The following is a 22,500-nucleotide window of genomic DNA, read 5'->3' on the forward strand; positions in this document are numbered from 1 at the left end:
AAACAGGGTCCAAAACTCACAGCACACTTCAGCTCGCGAGCCGAACAGGATAAACATTTATTGAACTCAGTAAAACTAAATTTTTTTTAACATAATTATATAAATATGAATAAAAAAGACAGGAATATTATTCAAGAATAAATCAACTTAAATTTTAAATAACTTAAAATATTTTGCTCTCTATAAAAGTATCTCCTGTGGAACACCAGCCGTCTCACAGCTTCATCATGCAGCTCTTCAGAAACTCTTCCTCGGTAAATATCCTGCTGATGAGACTCTGATTTCTCCTCTGTTTTCACACCAGCTTCACTTTGGGATTTTGCTCTGGTGAAAAACATCTGCTGAAATGTCAGATTCTTCTTTAACTCTTCTACTTTCTGTATCTTCTGCTCTGCATTCAGGTTCTTCAGCTTCTCCTGATGTTTTGTCTCGTAGTTCCGTCTCAGATTCAATTCCTTAATTACAGTCACATTCGCTCTACTAATAACACACACACACACACACACACACACACACACACACACACACACACGTGTTTACCGCCAGTGTCAGTAAACATCCACTCAGAGTCAACTTTTCTCTTCACCACTGTGAGGCGCTGTTTCACAATAACTGTACAATAGAGTTAAATACATCAGCAGGAGCTCCACTTGATCGACGCTGGAATGTTCTCAGGTAGTCTAGTGTTCGGTAAGGCAGCTGAAGCGATGCATTATGGGATCTGTAGTTTGTGTTATCAGCGCTTCATATCGCCGCTGTTACACCAGAATCTGTGACCATCGTATGTTGTGACCATAGAGGGCGCTGTTGCTAAAATGCAGTTTAAAATAGATCGTGTAGAGAAGTTCACTACGCAAACAGCGTAAATGCAAACATCGGCGTCTACTGGTCATTAAATGTTGTTGCGAGAACGCGCCGAGCGCCGTGCACGTTACCAAGAACGCGCGTGCAGCACAGTGCCGTCATGCTGCAAAGAAACAGTTTCATGCGGCACGAACTAAAGACTCATTTACAGAACTTACAAAAACTAAGCTATTCAAATGCTTTCGATATTTAAAAGAACAATCCTGAATGTTATTTATTTATCAAGCCTAATAAAATTTATTGAGATGCGGATGCTTTAGACTGTTAATTGTGTGTGTGTGTGTGTGTGTGTGTGTGTGTGTGTGTGTGCGCTAGACGCCGATGTTTGCATTTACGCTGTTTGCGTAGTGAACTTCTCGACACGATCTATTTTAAGCTGCATTTTAGCAACAGCGCCCTCTGTGGTCACAACATACGATGGTCACAGATTCTGGTGTAACACCTGGACATTAATAACTATAATAATAGATCTTTATAAAATCATCTCGCGGGCCGGATGTAAATGAACATCGGGCCGGATGTGGCTCACGGGCCTTAAGTTTGACACATATGTTGTAAAACATCTGCAGCTGCTGCTGATCACATCACACCTTTACCTGCCTTCTTTATCAAAAAAAAATATCTGTTAGCTAAATTCTTAAAAATGTTGTATTATTTTAAGTATCTGTGATAAGGAACTGTTACAAATATTCCTGAGAATCTGTTTGTAGTCACAGTGACGTCATCGTGTGTATGTGTGTGTGTGTGTATATTTTATTTTTTATCAGTGGTGTTTACATCGCACACTAACCATAAATCTATAGATCCGAAAACACAGGGGACACAGGAAATAAAATCACTCTAAAAGTTTGGGCTCGTCCGGGATTTGAACCCGGGACCTCTCGCACCCAAAGCGAGAATCATACCCCTAGACCAACGAGCCGCTGTACAGGAACACGGCCACTGAGCTATTATATACCCAAACCATGACACTTCCTCCTCTACTTTTCACTGACTTCTTTACACACTTTGGGTTCAGTCTTTCTCCAGTTTGTCACCGAACATAATGTTTCCCATCGGACCCAAATAAATTAAACTTGCTTTCATCACTGAAGTGAACTTTGGACCAGTTCTCCTCTGTCCACACAACATGCTTAGTCTAGCCTTTTGATTCTTTCTGCTAATGAGAGGTTTGGTCACTGCAGATTGGGCTTTCAGTCCAAATGCTCTTAAACGTCGAGACACTGTATGATGAGACAGATCCTTACCCTGTTCAGCACTGAACTGGTGAGCAATTCCAGCTGCAGTGTGGAAACGATTGCCCATTGAGATCCTCCGCAGTATCCTGTCCTCTCTTGTATTTGTCTTCCGTGGACGACCAGCCCTCTTGGCGGACTTGTATGAGTCTGTGATGTTGTAAAGATTCAATATTCTTGAAATCACAGATTTGGAACAGCCAACTTGTCTTGCTATGGCTGATAGGGTCGTCCCTTTGGCCTTCATCTGGACAACCTGCTGCCGAAGGCTTTCAGTCACTTTAGAACGGCCCACCATCTTGCAGAGTCAGTGAAACTGGAAGTTAGGCTGCCAGTTAAATAGGGGTTTCCAGATAATCAAGGACATTAGCACCAGGTACAGATTAACACCAATAACTGGGAGGAATCTGAAAGTGTTCTCTAATTTTGATCAGTGTGTTTTCTGCTAAATAATGTTTTTTTTTTAATGTCTTAGTTATTTTGTGGAAAAGGTGTTCTGGTAGCATGGTATAGACACGACAAAAACTCCTTCAACTGCTGAGCAGTGAAGATCACATTATTTCAGAATTGTTCAATTGTTTATACACACACACACATACACATACACACACGCGCACACACACACACACAAACACACACACACTCACACGCATGCACACACACACACACATACTCACACACACAATGCTGATTTTTTTCATCTCATAGCCAGGATGAAACTGTGGGAGTATCATTCTGATATATTTACATGTCTTTCCATATTTATATTTCTTTGTGTGTGTGATGCTTTAATCTTTAGAAGTGTGTGATCACAATCATGCAGGAGAGGGAAAATCAGGTATGAAAAGTTTAATACAATTCAAAATCAAAATGTTTACAATATTTCATATAATTACATCTTTTATCATTATATTATTATTATTATTATTATTATTATTATTATTATTATTATTATTGTTATTATTATTGAGAGATAGTTTCGCTGAAACTCTTCTCTAAACCTGATTCTAAAACTGTACTGTGCAGTCAGGGGTCTTTATTTTACTCTGTGTGTGTGTGTGTGTTTGTGTGTGTGTGTGTGTGTGTGTGTGTGTGTGTGTTTAATACTCTACGTCTGTTTCCTGGTGACAGACAGATTTGTCTGTTCATGAACAGAAGAACAGAGTGATTGAGGAAAACAGAAGGAAAAGTCCCAGTAAATGGAATCGCATGCGTAAGGCCATCTGATCATCTGAGAATAAAATCTGAAAAATAAATGTTTGTGAAGTACATCATTAACATGTTCAGAATTATCATAAGCAAACGTTTTACCGGAAATAATTTTATACGAAAACCCAAACACACCAAACACACTTCTGCTGTAGAATATTTGTTTGTCTTTTACATTTATTCAAACATTCAGTAAATAATAATTTAATTTGTGAGTGTGTGTGTGTGTGTGTGTGTGTGTGTGTGTGTCTGTCAGACCTGTCCCTGGTGTGTGTCGATGCCTGTTTTTAGTCATGTTGCTCTTGAATGCTTGTCATCCCTCTTCTGACTCCTCCATCCTTACTGTGTGCTGTGTTTGGGACTGGGGTGCTGCTGGCATGGTGGTGGTGTTCACTGTGATCCAGGCAGGATTTTACTACCTTCCTGTAGGACATGTGAGTATCACATCAGAGAGAAGATCATCCTGACCTGCGGGAGTGTAGAGTGTGATCACTGTACTGTAAACGCCACACTCTAATGATGAGAACAACCCACAACAGCGTGAGACTCAGAACATACATCTCTCAAACATATAATAAAGGGTATAGGGAGTGAGGAGAAACTCAAAACACTGTGGGAATGTGTGTTTAGGTCCAGGAGGGAAAAATGGGAGCTCATGGAAAGCGTTTGAAATACAATATAAATGGTGAGTTAAATAGAATGTCCCCTCTCACACACACACACACACACACACACACACACACACACACACACACACACACTCACATATACACACACACACACACACACACACTGACATACACACACACACACACACAAACACTCTCTCACACACACACACACACACACACACACACATACACACACACACACACACACACACACACACACTCACATACATACACACACACACATACACTCTCACACACACACACACTCACATACAATCTCACACACACACTCTTACACACACTCAAATACACACACACAATAATAGAATAAAATAATGTAAGATAAGATACTATTTTAACTGTGTGTTATGTTGCAGGTCTACATGCTTGTGTGGTGTGTTTGTGTGTATTATTGTGTGTGTGGTGGTGTGGTGTCTTCCGCTGCAGCAGTGTGTCAAGCAGAGTGATTCCTCTGATCAGTGCTGCCTCGGTCTTCTCTTTCCTCATCAGTGTGTTTCTCTACACACACAGCAACACAACAGGCAAAACACACACACACGCACACAAAATAAAGCATTGGCATGGGCCGTGTTTTTCACTCCGAGAGCTTCAGTGATGTTCTACTTGAATCAATCCACCTTTTAATCCCATCATTATGATGCTACGTCTACAGAAAACATCAGTATAATAGAGAAGTGCAGAAGAACAGAGAGCTGCATCACACACAGGATCTCATAGACTCATCACTAAAGCAAGAAACACAATGAACACAATTCAACACGTCTCCTTTCACTGTAGCCACAACTGCATCTCCAGCAGAAGCATCGATACCAGTCATTGTGGAATAAAAAAATAACTATTAAAACTCATGAATATATTCAAGATTGTGCACTTTGATAGAGAAGCAGTTTGTGAGTTCTGACTAGTGATGCTCTCTGACCGTCCAATCAAAGGACATCAAAATGACAACACTTTGTGGCCGCAGTGCTCACAGTGGTCTTACAGCTATACGTAATGCAATAAATAAAGTCTGATTGGATAAAAACTCATATACAGACTCTTGGATATGCTGATCTTAGATGCAGCTCAGCTGAGAGAAATGCTATGAAATGAAGAGAATAGAATATTACAGTAATTTAACACATTCATGGGAAAAATTATTAGAATGTAAGTCAGTGATTCTGATAAAATTTCACTTTAACCCAGCAGAGTAACTTTTACTGCCCCTGAGAGCCTGCAGCTGCCATTCAGTTTATTTTATTTATAGTCAATGTAAATAAATTCGATTATCTAATTATTCCTGTGTGTGTGTGTGTGTGTGTGTGTGTGTGTGTGTGTGTGTGTGCGTGCATGTGTGCGTGCGTGTGTGTGTGCGTGTGTGTGTGTAAATCAGGGGTTTCTGGTTTAGTACATGTCCTGGAGGTGTTTGTTCTGGGGCAGGAAGTGGACCCTTGATTGGGGAAGATTGATATCAAACAATTTGCAATGTTACGGATTGGATTCAGCGGCTGGGTGAGTCACCCATGGGTTACGTTTCAGTGTGTGTGTGTGTGTGTGTGTGTGTGTGTGTGTGTGTGTGTTCATTTTTTGTGTGTTCAAACTCATTTCTGTTTAACACACAGGCAGTGATTGATGTGTGTTATGTCCTGACTGCAATGGAGACACACGGTTCTGTCCCTCTGTCTCTCCTTCTCACTGCTGTCCTGCAGCTCATCTACATATTGGATGCCCTCGTTGATGAGATTCCACTATTATTATTATTATTATTATTATTATTATTATTAATTAGAACCCAGCCATTAGGGAGGCACAAGCCAGTGCATTCTTAGTGCCGGTCCCAAGCCCGGGTAAATGGGGAGGGTTGCGTTAGGAAGGGCATCCAGCGTAAAACACGTGCCAAATCAAATATGCGGATCACAAATGAGAATTTCATACCGGATCGGTCGAGGCCCGGGTTAACAACGACCGCCACAGGTATCGTTAGCCGACAGGGTACCGGTGGAAATTGGGCTACTGTTGGCCGAAGGAGGAGAAGGAGAGGAGGAAGACGTCTACAGAGACGGCAGGAAAAGGAGCAGTGTAGGAGAGTGGAGGTTCGGGTTGGTACTTTAAATGTTGGTACTATGACGGGTAAAGGGAGAGAGGTAGCTGATATGATGGAGAGGAGAAAGGTAGATATGTTGTGTGTTCAGGAGACCAAGTGGAAAGGGAGTAAGGCCAGGAACATTGGAGGTGGGTTTAAACTGTTTTATCATGGTGTGGATGGAAGAGAAATGGTGTAGGGGTGATTCTGAAGGAAGAGTACAGTAAGAGTGTAGTGGAGGTGAAGAGAGTTTCTGATAGGGTGATGATCGTGAAGGTGGAAGTTGAAGGGATGATGATAAATGTCATCAGTGCCTATGCTCCACAAGTTGGCTGTGAGATGGAGGAGAAGGAAAGATTCTGGAGTGAATTAGATGAAGTGGTAGATGGTGTACCTAGGAAAGAACGGTTAGTGATTGGGGCGGACTTTAATGGGCATGTGGGTGAAGGGAACAGAGGTGATGAGGAGGTGATGGGTAGGTATGGTTTTAAGGAGAGGAATGTGGAAGGGCAGATGGTGGTAGATTTTGCTAAAAGGATGGAAATGGCAGTGGTGAACACTTATTTTAAAAGAAGGAGGATCATAGGGTGACGATAAGAGTGGAGGAAGGTGCACACAGGTGGACTATGTGCTATGCAGGAGATGCAACCTGAGGTGTTGGCAGGGGACAGTGTAGCTAGACAGCATAGGATGGTGGTCTGTAGGATGGTTTTGGAGGCGAGGATGAAGAGGAGGAGAGTGAGGACTGAAAGAAGAATAAGATGGTGGAAACTGAAGGAGGAAGAGTGTAGTGTGAGGTTCAGGGAAGAGGTCAGAGAGAGGCTCAGTGGTGTTAAGGAGGTGTTGGATGATTGGGCAACTACTGCAGGAGTGATGAGGAGGCAGCTAGAAAAGTACTTGGTGTGACATCTGGAAATAGAAAGGAAGACAAGGAGACGTGGTGGTGGAATGAGGAAGTGCAGGAGAGCATAAGGAGAAAGAGGTTGGCAAAACAGAAGTGGGATAGACAGAGTGATGAGAAAAGTAGGCAGGAGTACAAGGAGATGCGGCAGCAGGTTAAGAGGATGTGGCGAAAGCCAAGGAAAAGGCATATGAGGAGCTGTATGAGGTTGGACACTAAGGAAGGAGAAAAGGATTTGTACCGATTGGCCAGGCAGAGGACCGAGCTGGAAAGGATGTACTGCAAGTTAGAGCAGTAAAGGATGGAGAGGAAATGTGTTGACTAGTGAGGAGAGTGTGTTGAGAAGGTGGAGGGAGTATTTTGAGCAGCTGATGAATGAGGAAAATCAGAGAGAGAGAAGGTTGGATGATGTGGAGATGGTGAAGCAGGATGTAGATAAGATTAGTAAGGAGGAAGTGAGAGCAGCGATTAAGAGGATGAAGAGTGGAAAGTCGGTTGGACCAGATGACATACCGGTGGAAGCGTGGAGATGTTTAGGAGAGATGGCAGTGGGTTTTTGACCAGATTGTTTAACAGGATTTTGGAAGGTGAGAAGATGCCTGAGGAATGGAGAAAGAGTGTGCTGGTACCGATCTTTAAGCATAAAGGAGATGTGCAGACCTGCAGTAACTACAGGGGTATTAAGTTGATCAGTCACACCATGAAGTTATGGGAAAGAGTAGTGGAAGCCAGGCTGAGAGAAGAGGTGACCATCTGTGAGCAACAGTATGGTTTCATGCCGAGGAAGAGCACCACAGATGCCATATTTGCTTTGAGAATGTTGATGGAGAAGTATAGAGAAGGACAGAAGGAATTGCATTGTGTATTTGTGGATTTAGAGAAGGCGTACGACAGGGTGCCAAGAGAGGAGTTGTGGTACTGTATGAGGAAGTCAGGTGTGTCGGAGAAGTATGTAAGGGTGGTGCAGGACATGTATGAGGACAGTGTGACGGCAGTGAAGTGTGCAGTAGGTACGACAGACTGGTTTAGAGTGAAGGTTGGACTGCATCAAGGATCGGCCCTGAGCCCTTTCCTGTTTGCAGTGGTGATGGACAGGTTGACGGACGAGGTCAGACAGGAGTCTCCTGGACTATGATGTTTGCGGATGATATTGTGATTTGTTGTGAGAGTAGGGAGCAGGTTGAGAAGAGCCTGGAGAGGTGGAGATATGCACTGGAGAGAAGGGGAATGAAACTCAGTAGGAGTAAGACAGAGTACATGTGTGTGAATGAGAGGGAGGGCAGTGGAGTGGTGCGGTTGCAGGAGAAGAGCTTCAGAAGGTGGAGGAATTCAGGTACCTGGGTTCAACAGTGCAAAGTAATGGAGAGTGTGTTAGAGAAGTGAAGAAAAGAGTGCAGGCAGGGTGGAGTGGGTGGAGAAGAGTGACAGGAGTGATTTGTGATAGTAGGGTATCTGCAAAATTGAAAGGGAAAGTTTATAGGACTGTGGTGAGACCTGCGATGTTGTATGGTTTAGAGACAGTGGCATTGAGTAAAAGACAGGAGGTGGAGCTGGAGGTAGCAGAGCTAAAGATGTTGAGGTTTTCGTTGGGAGTGACGAGGATGGATAAGATTAGAAATGAGTTTATTAGAGGGACAGCATGTAGGATGTTTTGGTGACAAGGTGAGGAGGCGAGATTGAGATGGTTTGGACATGTGCAGAGGAGGGACATAAATTATATTGGTAGAAGAATGCTGAGGATGGAGCCACCAGGTAGGAGGAAAAGAGGAAGGCCAAAAAGGAGGTTCATGGATGTGGTGAGGGAAGACATGCAGGTAGTTGGTGTAAAAGAGGCAGATGTAAAGGACAGGGTGGTGTGGAGACGGATGATCCGCTGTGGCGACCCCTAATGGGAGCAGCCGAAAGAAGAAGAAGAAGAAGAAGATTATTATTAATTAGTGTTTTGTCACAATTTATCTTAATTATATGAAAAGGGAACATATATAATAAAATAATAATGACTGTGTGTGTTTTATTCAGGAGTTTTGTTAGACACTAAGGAACTGACTCATGAGTCGATTGGATTCCTGATGGTTCTGGGTGAGTACATCTGGATCCCTTTCTTCTCCAGCATTCCTGTTTACTACCTTCTTCAGCAGCCCAATGACGCCCACTTCCTGTCCACCTTACCGATAATCCTTCTCTTCTGTAAGTTTTTATTGAACTTATTATTTATCTGATATTTTATTTACAGCCGAGTCTCTCTCTACACACACACACACACACACACACAGACGCACACACACACACACCCCCACACACAGTGATTGGTTTTTCTTTGAATGTTCCCTCTTTATATAATTAAAAATTAAAATTAAAGGAAAATACATACACACACACACACACACATTTATCTCACAAACCTGTTGAAATTTGTAAATGTGTAAACGAGCTGCTCCTGGAGCAGCTTTTTGCCCGTTGCCAGGTTTTTTTTTTTTATACCTTATGAATAATATTTCCAGCCTTCCGCAGAAACCCGAATGACTCATCAGTGGCTCGTAGGTATCATCAACATCATCTCAATTAGCAGTAAAATACGACATCAGCATTAAAGTCTAAAAAGCGTCATTCTGCAGATCTGGAGACCATCATCAGTCCATCTGGTCAGAACCTGCTGGTGTCCGGGTGGTTTGGTTGGGTCCGACATCCAAACTACTTAGGAGATTTACTGATGACGTTCACCTGGACTCTGTTCTGTGGTTAGGACTCTCTCACACACACACAGAGAGTCTGAAAGCTTTGGCAGTGTGTAAGCTGTGTGTGTGTTTGTGTGTGTGCAGGGTTCAGCAGTGTGGTACTGTATGTACCTGTGCTGTTCTGTATGAAGCTGCTGCTGGAGCGAGTCACTGAGATGGAGGAGATGTGTAAAGAGAAACACAGAGTAGCGTGGGGAGAATACAGCAGGAGAGTCCCATATAAACTACTGCCATACATCTACTGACCTTCTTCATCCTCACCAGAGGTGTGATGTAGTGAAGTAAAAATACTTTGTTATTGCACTTAAGTAGATTTATTTTTTAGACTTTTTACTTTAACTCATTACATTTTTACACACAAATCTGTACTTTCTACTTCTTACATTTTTTTTAAAAAATTTCCCTTTAAACTGAGTAAAAGTACAAATGTTTGTCTTCAAATGAACTTCAGTATCCAAAGTAGTGATTTATTATAACTCTAATGTTCCTATTATTATTTTTATCACAAGATTCTTCACTTAATCACCTCAGTTTCTGTGTAAAGACTCGAATGTGACTCTCAGCACACTGATCTATTAATAGAATGATATTAAAGACTCAAACACTGATTGATTTCTATTACAATGATCATAAGCACCAAAACCTTCTTTAATAAAACGTGTAAATGAGGTCACGTGTGTGTGGTGGTGAGTTCGAGTCTGGAGTTTCTTCATCATTTATTTCTCTCTAAATGTTCTGCTTGATGTTGAACTGATGCTGAACTGTATGTTGGTGATCAGTAGATGCACCAATCAGAACACGTGTAAAACAGAGCGTGCGCTCGATCCTGATTGGTGACTCGGTTACGTTTTTATCCTCGTAAATAAAAAGAAACAACTGATTTCACTAAATGTAGTAAAAAGTAAAATATTGACTTTGAAATGTAGTGAAATTACAGTCAAAATCTCCCTTAATTAAAAAACTTAAAATACAAAACACAAAAACTACTAAAGTACAGAAACATTTACTTTATTACTGTTTAGCGCTGCTTTTATTGCAAACATAATTCATTCTAATTAATAATCTTCCTGAATAATTTTACAACAACACTATAGTTTTCCTCAAACGGAACTCTGTTGTATTTATTTTATTCAGTTTTTTCATTATTATTCATTATTTTGTGATTTTAATTGAGATAAATGTCATTATTTTCTGTCAGGCGATTGTCCGGCAGAGGTGCATCATGGGAAAATCCCGCCATTTTAGATTTAAACCGTACTTCTGAGGCGCTGTTTTTTACACCCATATTCCGAACAGACATTTCCTCCTGTGTGTGGATTGGCTCGTGTTTAGGATTGACACTACTTCTGTCCAATCAGAGACAGGCTTCTTATCTCGGACGCTGCCACTACTCGGATAATGGGGGCGGAGCTTTTCGGAATATGGGTGGTATAAAAACAAGAATTAGAACATTCGAAGGAAAAACTAAAGCGACATTCAGCACAAACGCGTCCGTTTCTCTTCAGTCTGAACCATAAAAACGGTAAGTCTTAGTGATGTCCCTGCGGGCGTCAGGAAAAAAACAGCCGAACAAACCGTGTGTGTGATTAAAGATGTGTATATTTGTGCGCTATTGCAGGCCGTGAGGGTGAATCAAGCAGGTAGATGAAGGTTGTAGATGAAGCGGTGTGGCGGTAAAGCAGCAGCTCGGTTTCCCCTCACCGCACAACGCGCTCCGGTACCGCGATCACAGAGCTCCTTCACCCTCTCCGTGTGTGAGCCTCACTACAGTGCTGTGTGGAATAGAGCAGTATTAAAGCGTTCATACGCGGTGAAACGCGTCTCATGAGCTTCAGATCAAATTCAGTGTTTTTCTTTTCGCGCTTCTGTTTTCGCTTGTCTGAGTTTTAGCCATTACACCAGGCCTCGGGGGGCGGGGTTATGTAAATGAGCCGTACTTGGGTTAGTGGGCGCTGCGTGTTCATTTGTTAAGGGTTGCGTTTGTCCCGCCCTTCGATCTGATAGGCAGAAATGCTGCGACGAGGCTTTTGATTGGCTGCTGACGCCTGCAGTGTCGCTTTGAAGCTGAAAGTTGTTTATTTATTGAGTGCAATTTTTTTTTATTGTATTATTTTTTTTAAACAGAAGATTCTTACTGAAGTCCTAAAAGGCCGTACATTTCTAATTGTTTCTTTCGTTTTTTCTTGTGATCATGACTTTATCTCCACGTTCCTGCTGCCACTAATGATTATGAATATTATCATTGCTGCATCCAGAACATTCCTCTTAATCACTGAATGTTTGTGTGTATTTGGCATAAAAGCATGTTCTATAGACACCATCATTACAGCATCATAGATAATAAAGTAGTAATCATGAGAAAACAAGAAAGAAAGAAATCTTATTCATGGAATATATTGATTAAATATAATAGTGTGTGTGTGTGTGTGTGTGTGTGTGTGTGTGTTTCAGGTGATATTGAGCAGTTATGGCCCGTACAAAGCAGACAGCTCGTAAATCTACAGGAGGAAAAGCCCCCCGTAAACAGCTCGCCACTAAAGCAGCCCGGAAGAGTGCACCCTCTACAGGAGGAGTGAAGAAACCGCACCGTTACAGGTAACTCGCCACCTCAGGTCTTCTTCTGTAATACTGATATACTGTGTTTCATAATAACGTGTGTGTGTGTGTGTGTGTAGGCCTGGCACTGTGGCTCTGCGTGAGATCCGCCGTTATCAGAAATCCACAGAGCTGCTGATCAGGAAGCTGCCATTCCAGCGACTCGTCCGAGAAATCGCTCAGGACTTCAAAACTGATCTGAGGTTCCAGAGTGCTGCTATTGGAGCCCTGCAGGTACAAAAAACACACACTCACTTTTAATGAACATGTAATTCATATTTAATAGACATTACTGATCCTGAATGAAGCTGAAGCAGTCAAGACTCAGTCTTTTTAATGGTGTGTGCGTGCGTGTGTGTGCGTGTGTGTGTGCGCGCGCAGGAGGCGAGTGAAGCGTACTTGGTAGGTCTGTTTGAAGACACTAATCTGTGTGCTATCCACGCCAAGCGCGTCACCATCATGCCCAAAGACATCCAGCTGGCACGTCGCATCCGTGGAGAACGCGCTTAACACACACACAGTTACAGATATACACACTCTCATATCATACAGTCTGTCTCTCCTCCTGTTCTGTGTGTGTGTGTGTGTGAGGAGACTTTTTTTACACTGTGTGTGAGATTAGTGAGTAGTAAAAACTTGAACACATGAAAGCTCCTGATTTTCTGTAAGGTTTGGTGTGGAATTCTGGGTAAAATCTGTTATTAGGGTGTCAGTTTGTTGGGTGTGTTCAGTGTGTGTGTGTGTGTGCGTGTGTGTTGAGTGCTTTTATATTTTGTATTATTTTTAATGTCGCATTTTTCACCAGTTAAAGATGAAGAATAAAATTTTTTTTTTTTGTTCCACTATTGGTGTCTTTTTTTTTTTTTTTTTTTTTTTTCTGAGATATAAATATATATATATACAGTAAATATGTACTGTTTTTTTTTTTTTGTAATTATATGTATATCTATAATCTTATTTTATATTATAAATCAGTTTTACCTCCATTTAATTTCTCTCAGGTTCTGATGTAAAACATCGAGTCGATAAACAATTATTTCACTCAGTTTAATAAACACAAAGCTGTGTTTAAGCCTTATACACACTACACCAGCAATACACGACTTCTTCGTCCTAATCATCAGGGTGTGTGTGTGTGTGTGTGTCAGGTGGAGATCAGTGTTTTGTACCTGAGCTCATCACACACCTGGAGAACCCGACAGCTCTTTCCTCTTCCTCAATTTAAACTCAGATTTTGTTTGTCTTGGTTGTTGTAAACAGAACAAATAAAATGTGTATTTAATAAAACCTTCAATTTATAGTTTAGAAATAATCATATTTGTGTAATATTCCATTTATTCAGTTATTCTCCAAGAAGTAATTTACCAGCTTTGTGACTTCTCTTTCCTTTCGTGCATATTGTCATGTTGTGACTGTTGGAGTTTAATGACAATAAAACATCACAGGAACATTAAACCCTTTACCAATGTTTTTGTTAATCATGTACAGAACTCAGTGTTTTCATAGTCATCATTTATTTAAATTCTCACTGTCATTAAACTTTTATATTCGTGTGTGTGTGTGTGTGTGTGTGTGAGAGAATCCGGATTCATCCAAATAAATCACCTGGTCCGGGTTCATGAATCTCTCATTTACTCGGTTTCCTGGAGTCCTTGTTTTTTTACCAACTTATAAACTACATCATATATAAATATAAATAGTAATTATACTATTTAGCTGTTCTAATTTTGTTGTAAGAAAGTAACTGTAGGAACATGTAGTTCAGAAACACACACTCAGTTTCGTGGGTCCGTGTCCTGTCTGATTCACCTGAACCGATTCACCTGTGTGTGTGTGTGTGTGTGTGTGTGTGTGTGTGTGTGAGAGAGAGAGATTCACGAGTCCACGGATTCGATTAATTCTAAGGATTTGGGGAGTGCCCTCTAGTGGAATTCCAGGCCAAAGCAGGCGGAATCCCTACTGACTCCAGTGACTCGGATCCGTTCACTGAATGATTCTGAAGGATTTGATTCCGTAAACGCAATCAGATTTTTCATTTCCAAATGAGATTCGAAGTCGCAGAGACAAACATAATAATAATAATAATAATAATAATAATAATAATAATAGTTAAGTTGATGTTTTAAGAGGGAACTTCGTTGTTCAACTCCGCTGTTGTTTCTTACGGACTTTTCTTGCCGCCGGACTGCTTCCGGTTCCTTTTGGGCTCAGTTCCGGTGTGGTGCGGTCTCGTGTGTGAGCGGTTTTAGTGAAACATGGCTTTGGGGTTTGAGCAGATGCGCGCAAATGTCGCGAAACTTTTAAGAGGAATAGACAGGTGAGTTTACTGTCTAAAGAGCTAACATGCTAATGCTAACTGCACATCTCTGTACAGTGATGGAGTGGAGTGTTACTCTACAGTGTCTCTCTCTCTCTCACTCTCTCACACACTCACTCACACTCACTCACTTTCTCCCTCACTCTTTCGCGTGCGTGTGTGTGTTGTAGGTATAATCCGGAGAATTTGTCCACACTGGAGCGCTACGTCGAGACTCAGGCGAGAGAAAACGCCTACGACCTCGAGGCCAACCTCGCTGTTCTCAAACTGTAAGCACACACACACACACACACACACATCGAGTGTGCAGCTCTCTGTGCCCCCCAGTAGGTGGCGCAGTTTGTCGGGGGCTAAGAGGGAGTTAAAATTGGTGTGGGTGTGTGTGTGTGTGGGTGTGTTTGATGGGTGGGTGTGTGTGTGTGATGGAGTGGGGGGTGTGTGATGGGGTGTGTGTGTGTGTGATGGGGTGTGTGTGTGTGTGTGGTGTGTGTGTGTGATGGGGGGTGTGTGTGATGATGGTGATGTGTGTGTGTGTGTGTGGATGTTGGTGATGGTGGTGTGTGTGATGGTGATGTGTGTGTGGATAATGGTGTGTGTGTGTGGGTGATGATGGTGATGGTTTTTCTGCGTCCTGTAACGACATCATATTTGTAAGATGAAAGAAGGAGATCCTGGTGAGATTCACATAAAACTCAAAACACGAGTAAATAATCACACACACTCACTCGCTCTCTCTCTCTCACTCGCTCTCTCTCTCTCACACGCTCTCTCTCTCACACTCTCTCTCTCACACTCTCTCTCTCTCACCTCGCCTCTCTCACACACTCGCCTCTCTCACACTCGCCTCTCTCTCACACTCGCCTCTCTCTCACTCGCCTCTCTCTCTCGCTCTCTCTCTCTCACACTCTCTCTCTCTCACACTCGCTCTCTCACACTCTCGCCTCTCACACTCGCCTCTCTCACACCTCGCCTCTCTCACACTCTCTCTCACTCTCTCACACTCGCCTCTCTCACACTCGCCTCTCTCTCTCGCCTCTCTCTCACACTCGCCTCTCTCACACTCTCTCTCTCACACTCGCCTCTCTCACTCTCTCTCACACTCGCCTCTCTCTCACACTCGCCTCTCTCTCTCTCTCACACTCGCCTCTCTCTCACACACTCGCCTCTCTCACACTCGCTCTCTCTCTCTCTCACACACTCGCTCTCTCTCTCACACTCTCGCTCTCTCTCTCTCTCTCTCTCTCTCTCTCACACTCTCGCTCTCTCACACTCTCGCCTCTCTCTCACTCTCTCTCTCACACCTCTCGCCTCTCTCTCTCACACCTCGCCTCTCTCTCACTCTCTCGCTCTCTCTCTCTCACGCTCTCGCTCTCTCTCACTCTCGCTCTCTCTCTCTCTCTCTCCTCTCTCACACTCTCTCTCCTCTCTCTCACACTCTCTCTCTCCTCTCTCTCTCACTCTCTCTCTCACTCTCGCTCTCTCTCTCTCACACCTCTCTCTCTCACTCTCTCTCTCTCTCTCTCTCTCTCTCTCTCTCTCTCTCTCTCTCTATGTCTCTGTCATGTTACGTCTGATCAGTGTGTATAAACTTCCTCTATCTCACACACAGATAAAAGGTTTTAATGAGAGAATCTATTTTGTTGTGGATCAGTCATAATCTGGTGTGTGTGTGTGTGTGTGTGTGTGTGTGTGTGTGTGTGTGTGTGTGTAGGTACCAGTTTAACCCTGCCTATTTCCAGACCAGTGTGACGTCACAGATCCTGCTGAAGGCTTTAACAAACCTCCCACACACTGACTTCACTCTGTGCAAGTGTATGATCGACCAACCGCATGTATCCTTTACTCTCTCTCACACACACACACACACACACACACACACAGTGTGTGACAGTAAGTCTGTGTGTGTGTAACTGTCAGTGTGTGTGAAAAAGTGAGTGTGTGTGTGTGTGTGAGAGAGACAGTGAGTAAGTCTGTGTGTGTAACTGTGAGTGTGTGTGAGACAGTAAGTCTGTGTGTGTAACTGTGAGTGTGTGTGTGTGTGTGTGTGTGTGTGAGAGAGAAATAGTAAGTCTGTGTGTGTAACTGTGTGTGTGTGTGTGTGAGACAGTGAGTAAGTCTGTATGTGTAACTGTGTGTGTGTGTGTGTGTGTGTGTGTGTGTGTGTGTGTGTGTGTGTGTGTGTGTGTGTGTGTGTGTGTGTGTGTGAGACAGTGAGTAAGTCTGTGTGTGTTACTGGATGAGTTTCTTTAACTCCCCCCACAGCAGGAGGAACGACCAATCAGACAAATCCTTTACCTTGGAAACCTGCTGGAAACCTGCCACTTTCAAAGCTTCTGGGTTAAAACACATTTACTCTCTCTCACACACACACACACACACGCACACACACAGTTCTCATGTATTAACACTGTGTGTGTTTGTGTGTGTGTGTGTGTGTGTGTGTTTGGTGTGGCAGGCGAGTCTGGAGGAGAACAGGGAGCTGATTGACGGCATCACTGGCTTTGAGGACTCTGTTCGTAAATGTGTGTGTCTAGTATTTAACCACAGTTACACACACTGTCTCACGCTTACAGTTACACACGCACACACTTAGACTGTTACACACACACAGTCACACGCTTACACACTGTCTCACGCTTACAGTTACACACGCACACACTTACACTGTTACACACACAGTCACACGCTTACACACTGTCACATGCTTACAATTACACACGCACACACTTACACTGTTACACACACACAGTCACACGCTTACACACTGTCTCACGCTTACAGTTACACACGCACACACTTAGACTGTTACACACAGTCACACGCACACACTTACACACTGTCACATGCTTACAATTACACACGCACACTTACACTGTTACACACACAGTCACACGCTTACACACTGTCACATGCTTACAATTACACACGCACACACTTACACTGTTACACACACACACAGTCACACGCCACACACTGTCACATGCTTACAATTACACACGCACACACTTACACTGTTACACACACAGTCACACGCTTACACACGTACCGACTGTTACACACGCTTACAGTTACACACGCACACACTTGCACTGTTACACACACACTGTCACACGCTTACACACTGTCACACGCTTACACACTGTCACACGCTTACAATTACACACGCACACACTTACACGCACACAGTCACACGCTTACACATGTACCGACTGTTACACACTGTCACACGCTTAGTTACACACGCACACACTTACACTGTTACACACACACAGTCACACACTTACACACTGACACACGCTTACAGTTACACACGCACACATTTACACGCTTACATACTTACACACTGTCACACGCTTACAGTTACACACTTACACACCCACAGTCACACGCTTGCAGTTACACACACGCGCACACACAGTTACTTGGTAATGTTGATGTCACAGTCGTCTCTTTAGTTTTACATTAAACTAGTAATGTTTATTACTTACTCTGTGTGTGTCTGTGTGTGTGTGTGTCTGTGTGTCTGTGTGTGTGTGTGTGTGTGTGTGTGTGTGTGTGTGTGTGTGTGTGTCAGTTATCTGCCATGTTGTAGGAATCACATATCAGACCATTGAACATCGACTGTTAGCTGAGATGTTAGGAGATCCACTCGGTAAACACGCAAACACACACACACACACAAACACAGTCTCTTTCTCTCTCTCATGCACACGATCTCTCTCTCTCTCTCTCTCTCTCTCTCTCTCTCTCTCTCTACCCCCCAGACACACAGGTGAAGGTGTGGATGAATAAATACGGATGGTTGGAGGATGATGATGGTCGGATCTTCATCTATAATCAGGAAGAGAGCGTTAAACCCAAAAACATTGTGGAGAAGATCGACTTTGAGAGTAAGACACTGCACTCATCCCTTTCTCTTTACCCCCTCTCCCATTTTACCTACAAATTTAATATCATTTTCCGTTTGCTCCACAGGTGTGTCCAGTATAATGGCAACATCACAGTAAAACACACACACACAGTCACACGCTTGCAGTTACACACACACACACACACACACACACACACACACACACACACACACACACAATAAAGCTGTACAATAAACAGTTTCTTTAAAGTTGTTTATATTTGTGTAATTTCTCCCTCAGGCAGCAGAGGGCACTCTGTACACACATTTAAAAAAAAAAACACATTAAAAAACCTGGAACAGTCATTAGGAATTATAAAATAGTTTCCAAAAGTTTAGTACAAATTTATAAACCTACGTGAAATTTCTTTCACGTCACATGATAGCAGGTACGTTTGTAGTAAAGTTACACAATGGCAGGAAAATGGCAATTTTAATAATGTTTGGCTTTATGATGAAAAGGGTTGAATTGAGAGAGATCCGGGACGTGCCGGAAAACGAACATGGGTGAGGCAGCGCTACGTAGCCACGCTGCAGCCGTGCCCCACAGCTCCCCACCCGATCACCGGCTTTTTCACCCGTGTGACTGACACCTGCAGTTTCTCCCTTTCAGCCTCTAAAACAAGAACATTTTGAGTGTCGTATTCAGAAACGAAGCTCCACCGCAGAGCTACTGTGGGCACTAAAGGTGGATAATTCACACTATTCTTAAGTCTTGTGAAGATCCAATGTTCCCACACAGCGAGATCACAGTGCATGCAGTAAACACAATGTTCTTATTTATCTACTTTTTTTCTTATTTTAGGAAACTAGTCTTTGGCAGCTGCATCAAAGCAAAGCGTCTGTGATGTGATGAAGGTCTGAATCATTGTTTGCGGTCTAAACAGACATGCAGGTCAGGCTATGGGACGGGTCCACATCGCTTTAGAGTTTATGGCTATTCATCAGCTCAAGTCATTGCTGAGGAAATAAAAACGTGCTTTTAGAGAATCTTGTCCAAATGTGAATTGGAAATGATTTAAAATACTTCAGAAGCAACAAGTGCAGAATGATGCAGGAAAGTCTCGAATTCACTTCGGTGCGTGTGTCCAAACTGCAGTGGTGATAAACAGCAGAACACAGCCAAGAACCACCAAACACACGTGGGGTGAGAACAGTGAGGCCAGCGTTTAACATCACGTGCGTTACGTATCTTCCTGTAGACACAAATGAAAAAGATCATCTGGTTTTACAGCCTATTTTTGCTCTATAAAGACGTGTGGGAAACGGCCATGAGTTAGAAGTCAGGAGGCTTTAAAGTGAATTGATGATTTACTGAACTATCAGTACTTTTTTAAATTGCAGAGCATCACATCGAAACAAGAAATCTGATCTCACTGCATCACAATGTGGGAATCGTATCTTATCGCCTCAGCAGCTGCTTCATGTGTATCTTTAATGTATCGTAACGTTGGCTATGCATTGAGATGTGAATCGCATCACTAATACACACACACACACACACACACTTTACTAAAACATCAGATATGAGTGAGAGATAAAACTAACAATTTTTATTGAAATTGTTTCAATAATGAGGTTAATAAATAAAACTTTTGAGATAAAAAAGAAAGTATTGTAAATGAAGGAAGAAGAGATGGAGGGATCTGAGTGAAGATGTTCCACTGAATACGTTCTAATAGAAATGCATGCGTTTGCTTGAGTGCGTTTTGTTTCACTGTTGTGTTTACATCGGGGTCAGAAGTGGTTTATTGGGGAACAGGAAGTTCCTGAATGTGGCTAAATGCTGAAAAAACCCTCACGTGGTCTCATGAAGTTCTGAGGAACCACACGGCTGCAGTCTGGGTTTTTTGGTGAGTTCATGAGAAGCTACAGTATTTTTGGTCTGGCAGCAGAGCCGGACGCTTTCCCTCATGCCGTTACTCACTAAGACGTAGAGCAGAGGATCCACCACGCTGTTGAGGCTCGACATGGCCAGAGCCACCGAGAAGTAAAAGTGCTGCGACTGTTCGAATCTGCAGTAATCCTCGACGTGGAAGGAGTTGAAGGCTATGGAGCGGATGAGCAGCTGGATGTGGTAGGGGGCATAGCAGACAGAGAAGATGCTGATGACTCCCACAGACAGCAGTTTGACCTTGCGTTTGCCCTGACCATCTAATCCCACACTTTTCTTTACCTTCCTGAAGATCTGGAAGTAGCATATGGCTAACAGCAGCAGCGGCAGCAGGAAGCCAATGATTACACGCAGGAGGTTAAACAGAGCGATGGGCTTCGTCATGGGAAACCTCTCGTAACATCTCCCCTGACTGTCCAGAGGAGCTGTGACCTTGTCCATGAGAATGACTAGAATGTGCATGGTGGCTGTGAAGACGTAGATGAAGCCTGAGATGATCCAGGCATACTTGTAGCGCTGGAAGGCCTTGGCCTTCAGAGGGAAGGTGACAGCCAGGCAGCGGTCGATGGAGATGCAGCACAGCAGGTAGATGCTGATGTACATGTTGGAATAATAAACAAAGCCGGCGAGCTTGCACAGGTCCAGTCCCAGCACCCAGTGATGGTCATTGTAGTAGTAGATGATCCACAGAGGCATGGTGAGTATGTACAGGACATCTGAGATGGACAGACTGAGCAGGTAGACGCCCAGAACGTTTTTCCTGCGAATCTGCTGGATGATGGGCCATGCAGTGAGAAGGTTAAACACCAATCCCAGCACCAACACAGTGATGTAGATCCCTACTAGCAAGTCGCTAATTGGACTGATCTCAATGTTCACACACGTCTGATTTCCAGATCCATTCATCTGCAGAAGAAAACACATTTTTATTAATTCAAGTAAAGTTTTAAAAAATATATATTTATTTATTTATTTATTTATCTCTCCATCATCCATCATCGAAAACTGTTCTACAGTCATTATGGTTATAAAACTAGGAGCTACTGAGCAACTCATAAAATAGCTCAACATCTGAGATGTGTGTGTGTGTGTATGAGATGTGTGTGTGTATGAGATGTGTGTGTGTATGAGATGTGTGTGTGTATGAGATGTGTGTGTGTATGAGATGTGTGTATGAGATATGTGTGTGTATGAGATATGTGTGTATGAGATGTGTGTATGAGATATGTGTGTATGAGATGTGTGTGTGTGTATGAGATGTGTGTCTATGAGATGTGTGTGTATTAGGGATGTGTGTGTGTATGAGATGTGTGTGTATGAGATATATGTGTGTATGAGATGTGTGTATGAGATATATGTGTGTATGAGATATGTGTGTATGAGATATGTGTATGAGATATGTGTGTGTATGAGATATGTGTGTGTATGAGATATGTGTGTATGAGATGTGTGTGTATGAGATGTGTATGAGATATGTGTGTATGAGATATGTGTGTATGAGATGTGTGTGTGTATGAGATGTGTGTGTGTGTATGAGATATGTGTGTGTATGAGATATGTGTGTGTATGAGATGTGTGTGTGTATTAGGATGCCACAATTCTCAATATAATATTGAACCGTTGATACGACATCCACGGTTCAATACGCCAATAATTGCGTTTTTTCAGTTTTACGTTTAAATAATTGATGTGTTTTTTATTTCTCTCTGAATTGACTGTTTGTGTGCCTGTAAGTCTACGAGCTGAGATGAGGAAACTCCTCCCCGTGAGTAAATGTTCAATCACTATGCTCTAAAGGTAGGGGGCGCTGAACCATCATTCCACACTTTAACATGGCGAGCGGTGGTGAAGCGAGGCTACAGTACGAGGAGGCGCCGGCGTCTTTTAAATCTGTGGTGTGGAGACGTTTCGGTTTTGCTGTTGAGTATAATGCCGAGGAAGAAAAAACTGTAAACAAAAAAATGACTGTCTGTAAGCATTGTTTTACACGTGACGCCTACTCACACGGAAACACTTCCAATATGAGTGCACATCTGCGGCACCATCACCCAGCAATATCAATGTCTGAAGGAGGAAAGCAGAGCAG

At 42.8% G+C, this 22,500-nt stretch overlaps 4 protein-coding genes, 1 long non-coding RNA gene and 1 other non-coding gene across 11 annotated transcripts in view; 4 read left to right on the forward strand and 2 right to left on the reverse strand.

Annotated features, from left to right (window-relative positions):
- Positions 1-3: 3 nt before the first annotated feature.
- On the forward strand, positions 4-4,649 carry LOC124402746. 3 transcript variants are annotated; one of them, XR_006928781.1, is made up of 7 exons: positions 4-69; positions 190-254; positions 2,899-2,937; positions 3,231-3,312; positions 3,565-3,848; positions 3,939-3,993; positions 4,357-4,649. It is a non-coding gene; the product is annotated as an uncharacterized LOC124402746 (long non-coding RNA). The 3 variants fall into 3 exon arrangements; XR_006928780.1 differs by having other exon boundaries at positions 3,231-3,848; XR_006928782.1 differs by having other exon boundaries at positions 3,231-3,848; positions 4,427-4,649.
- Positions 1,715-1,786, reverse strand: trnap-ugg. Its single transcript has one exon. It is a non-coding gene; the product is annotated as a tRNA-Pro (tRNA).
- Positions 4,650-4,778: 129 nt separating the features above from the next.
- Positions 4,779-10,066, forward strand: si:ch1073-429i10.1 (delta(14)-sterol reductase LBR). 2 transcript variants are annotated; one of them, XM_046875941.1, is made up of 5 exons: positions 4,779-5,491; positions 8,983-9,150; positions 9,465-9,500; positions 9,579-9,701; positions 9,783-10,066. In XM_046875941.1, exons 2-5 carry the CDS (start codon positions 9,033-9,035, stop codon positions 9,941-9,943), a joined length of 438 nt encoding a protein of 145 aa, XP_046731897.1. In that variant the 5' UTR covers positions 4,779-5,491; positions 8,983-9,032; the 3' UTR covers positions 9,944-10,066. The 2 variants fall into 2 exon arrangements, with proteins under 2 accessions (XP_046731897.1, XP_046731898.1); XM_046875942.1 differs by lacking the exon at positions 4,779-5,491 and having other exon boundaries at positions 8,840-9,150.
- Positions 10,067-10,871: 805 nt separating this feature from the next.
- Positions 10,872-13,135, forward strand: si:ch1073-429i10.3 (uncharacterized protein LOC100331798 homolog). Of its 2 annotated transcripts, XM_046875939.1 has the most exons (5): positions 10,872-11,220; positions 11,317-11,448; positions 12,150-12,293; positions 12,374-12,527; positions 12,675-13,135. In XM_046875939.1, exons 3-5 carry the CDS (start codon positions 12,166-12,168, stop codon positions 12,801-12,803), a joined length of 411 nt encoding a protein of 136 aa, XP_046731895.1. In that variant the 5' UTR covers positions 10,872-11,220; positions 11,317-11,448; positions 12,150-12,165; the 3' UTR covers positions 12,804-13,135. The 2 variants fall into 2 exon arrangements, with proteins under 2 accessions (XP_046731895.1, XP_046731894.1); XM_046875938.1 differs by lacking the exon at positions 11,317-11,448 and having other exon boundaries at positions 10,881-11,220.
- A 1,314-nt stretch (positions 13,136-14,449) lies between these two features.
- eif3k (eukaryotic translation initiation factor 3, subunit K) overlaps positions 14,450-22,500 on the forward strand; it is a 31,172-nt gene continuing 23,121 nt past the window's right edge. For both annotated transcript variants that reach the window (XM_046875937.1, XM_046875936.1), the window contains exons 1-8: positions 14,450-14,610; positions 14,781-14,879; positions 16,322-16,442; positions 16,873-16,947; positions 17,066-17,132; positions 18,185-18,262; positions 18,375-18,500; positions 18,586-18,626. In XM_046875937.1, coding sequence (XP_046731893.1) covers positions 14,549-14,610; positions 14,781-14,879; positions 16,322-16,442; positions 16,873-16,947; positions 17,066-17,132; positions 18,185-18,262; positions 18,375-18,500; positions 18,586-18,617 — 660 coding nt within the window. In that variant the 5' untranslated portion in view covers positions 14,450-14,548 and the 3' untranslated portion in view covers positions 18,618-18,626. The remainder of the gene's footprint in view (positions 14,611-14,780; positions 14,880-16,321; positions 16,443-16,872; positions 16,948-17,065; positions 17,133-18,184; positions 18,263-18,374; positions 18,501-18,585; positions 18,627-22,500) is intronic.
- The window catches only part of gpr184 (G protein-coupled receptor 184), an 11,246-nt gene continuing 7,400 nt past the window's right edge, over positions 18,655-22,500 (reverse strand). Inside the window, exon 2 of the mRNA XM_046875934.1 lies at positions 18,655-21,320. Within this exon, the coding sequence (XP_046731890.1) occupies positions 20,319-21,320 (1,002 nt within the window). The 3' untranslated portion in view covers positions 18,655-20,318. The remainder of the gene's footprint in view (positions 21,321-22,500) is intronic.

This window comes from Silurus meridionalis, chromosome 20, assembly GCF_014805685.1.
Source record: "Silurus meridionalis isolate SWU-2019-XX chromosome 20, ASM1480568v1, whole genome shotgun sequence".
In the NCBI taxonomy this organism is placed as follows: domain Eukaryota; kingdom Metazoa; phylum Chordata; class Actinopteri; order Siluriformes; family Siluridae; genus Silurus; species Silurus meridionalis.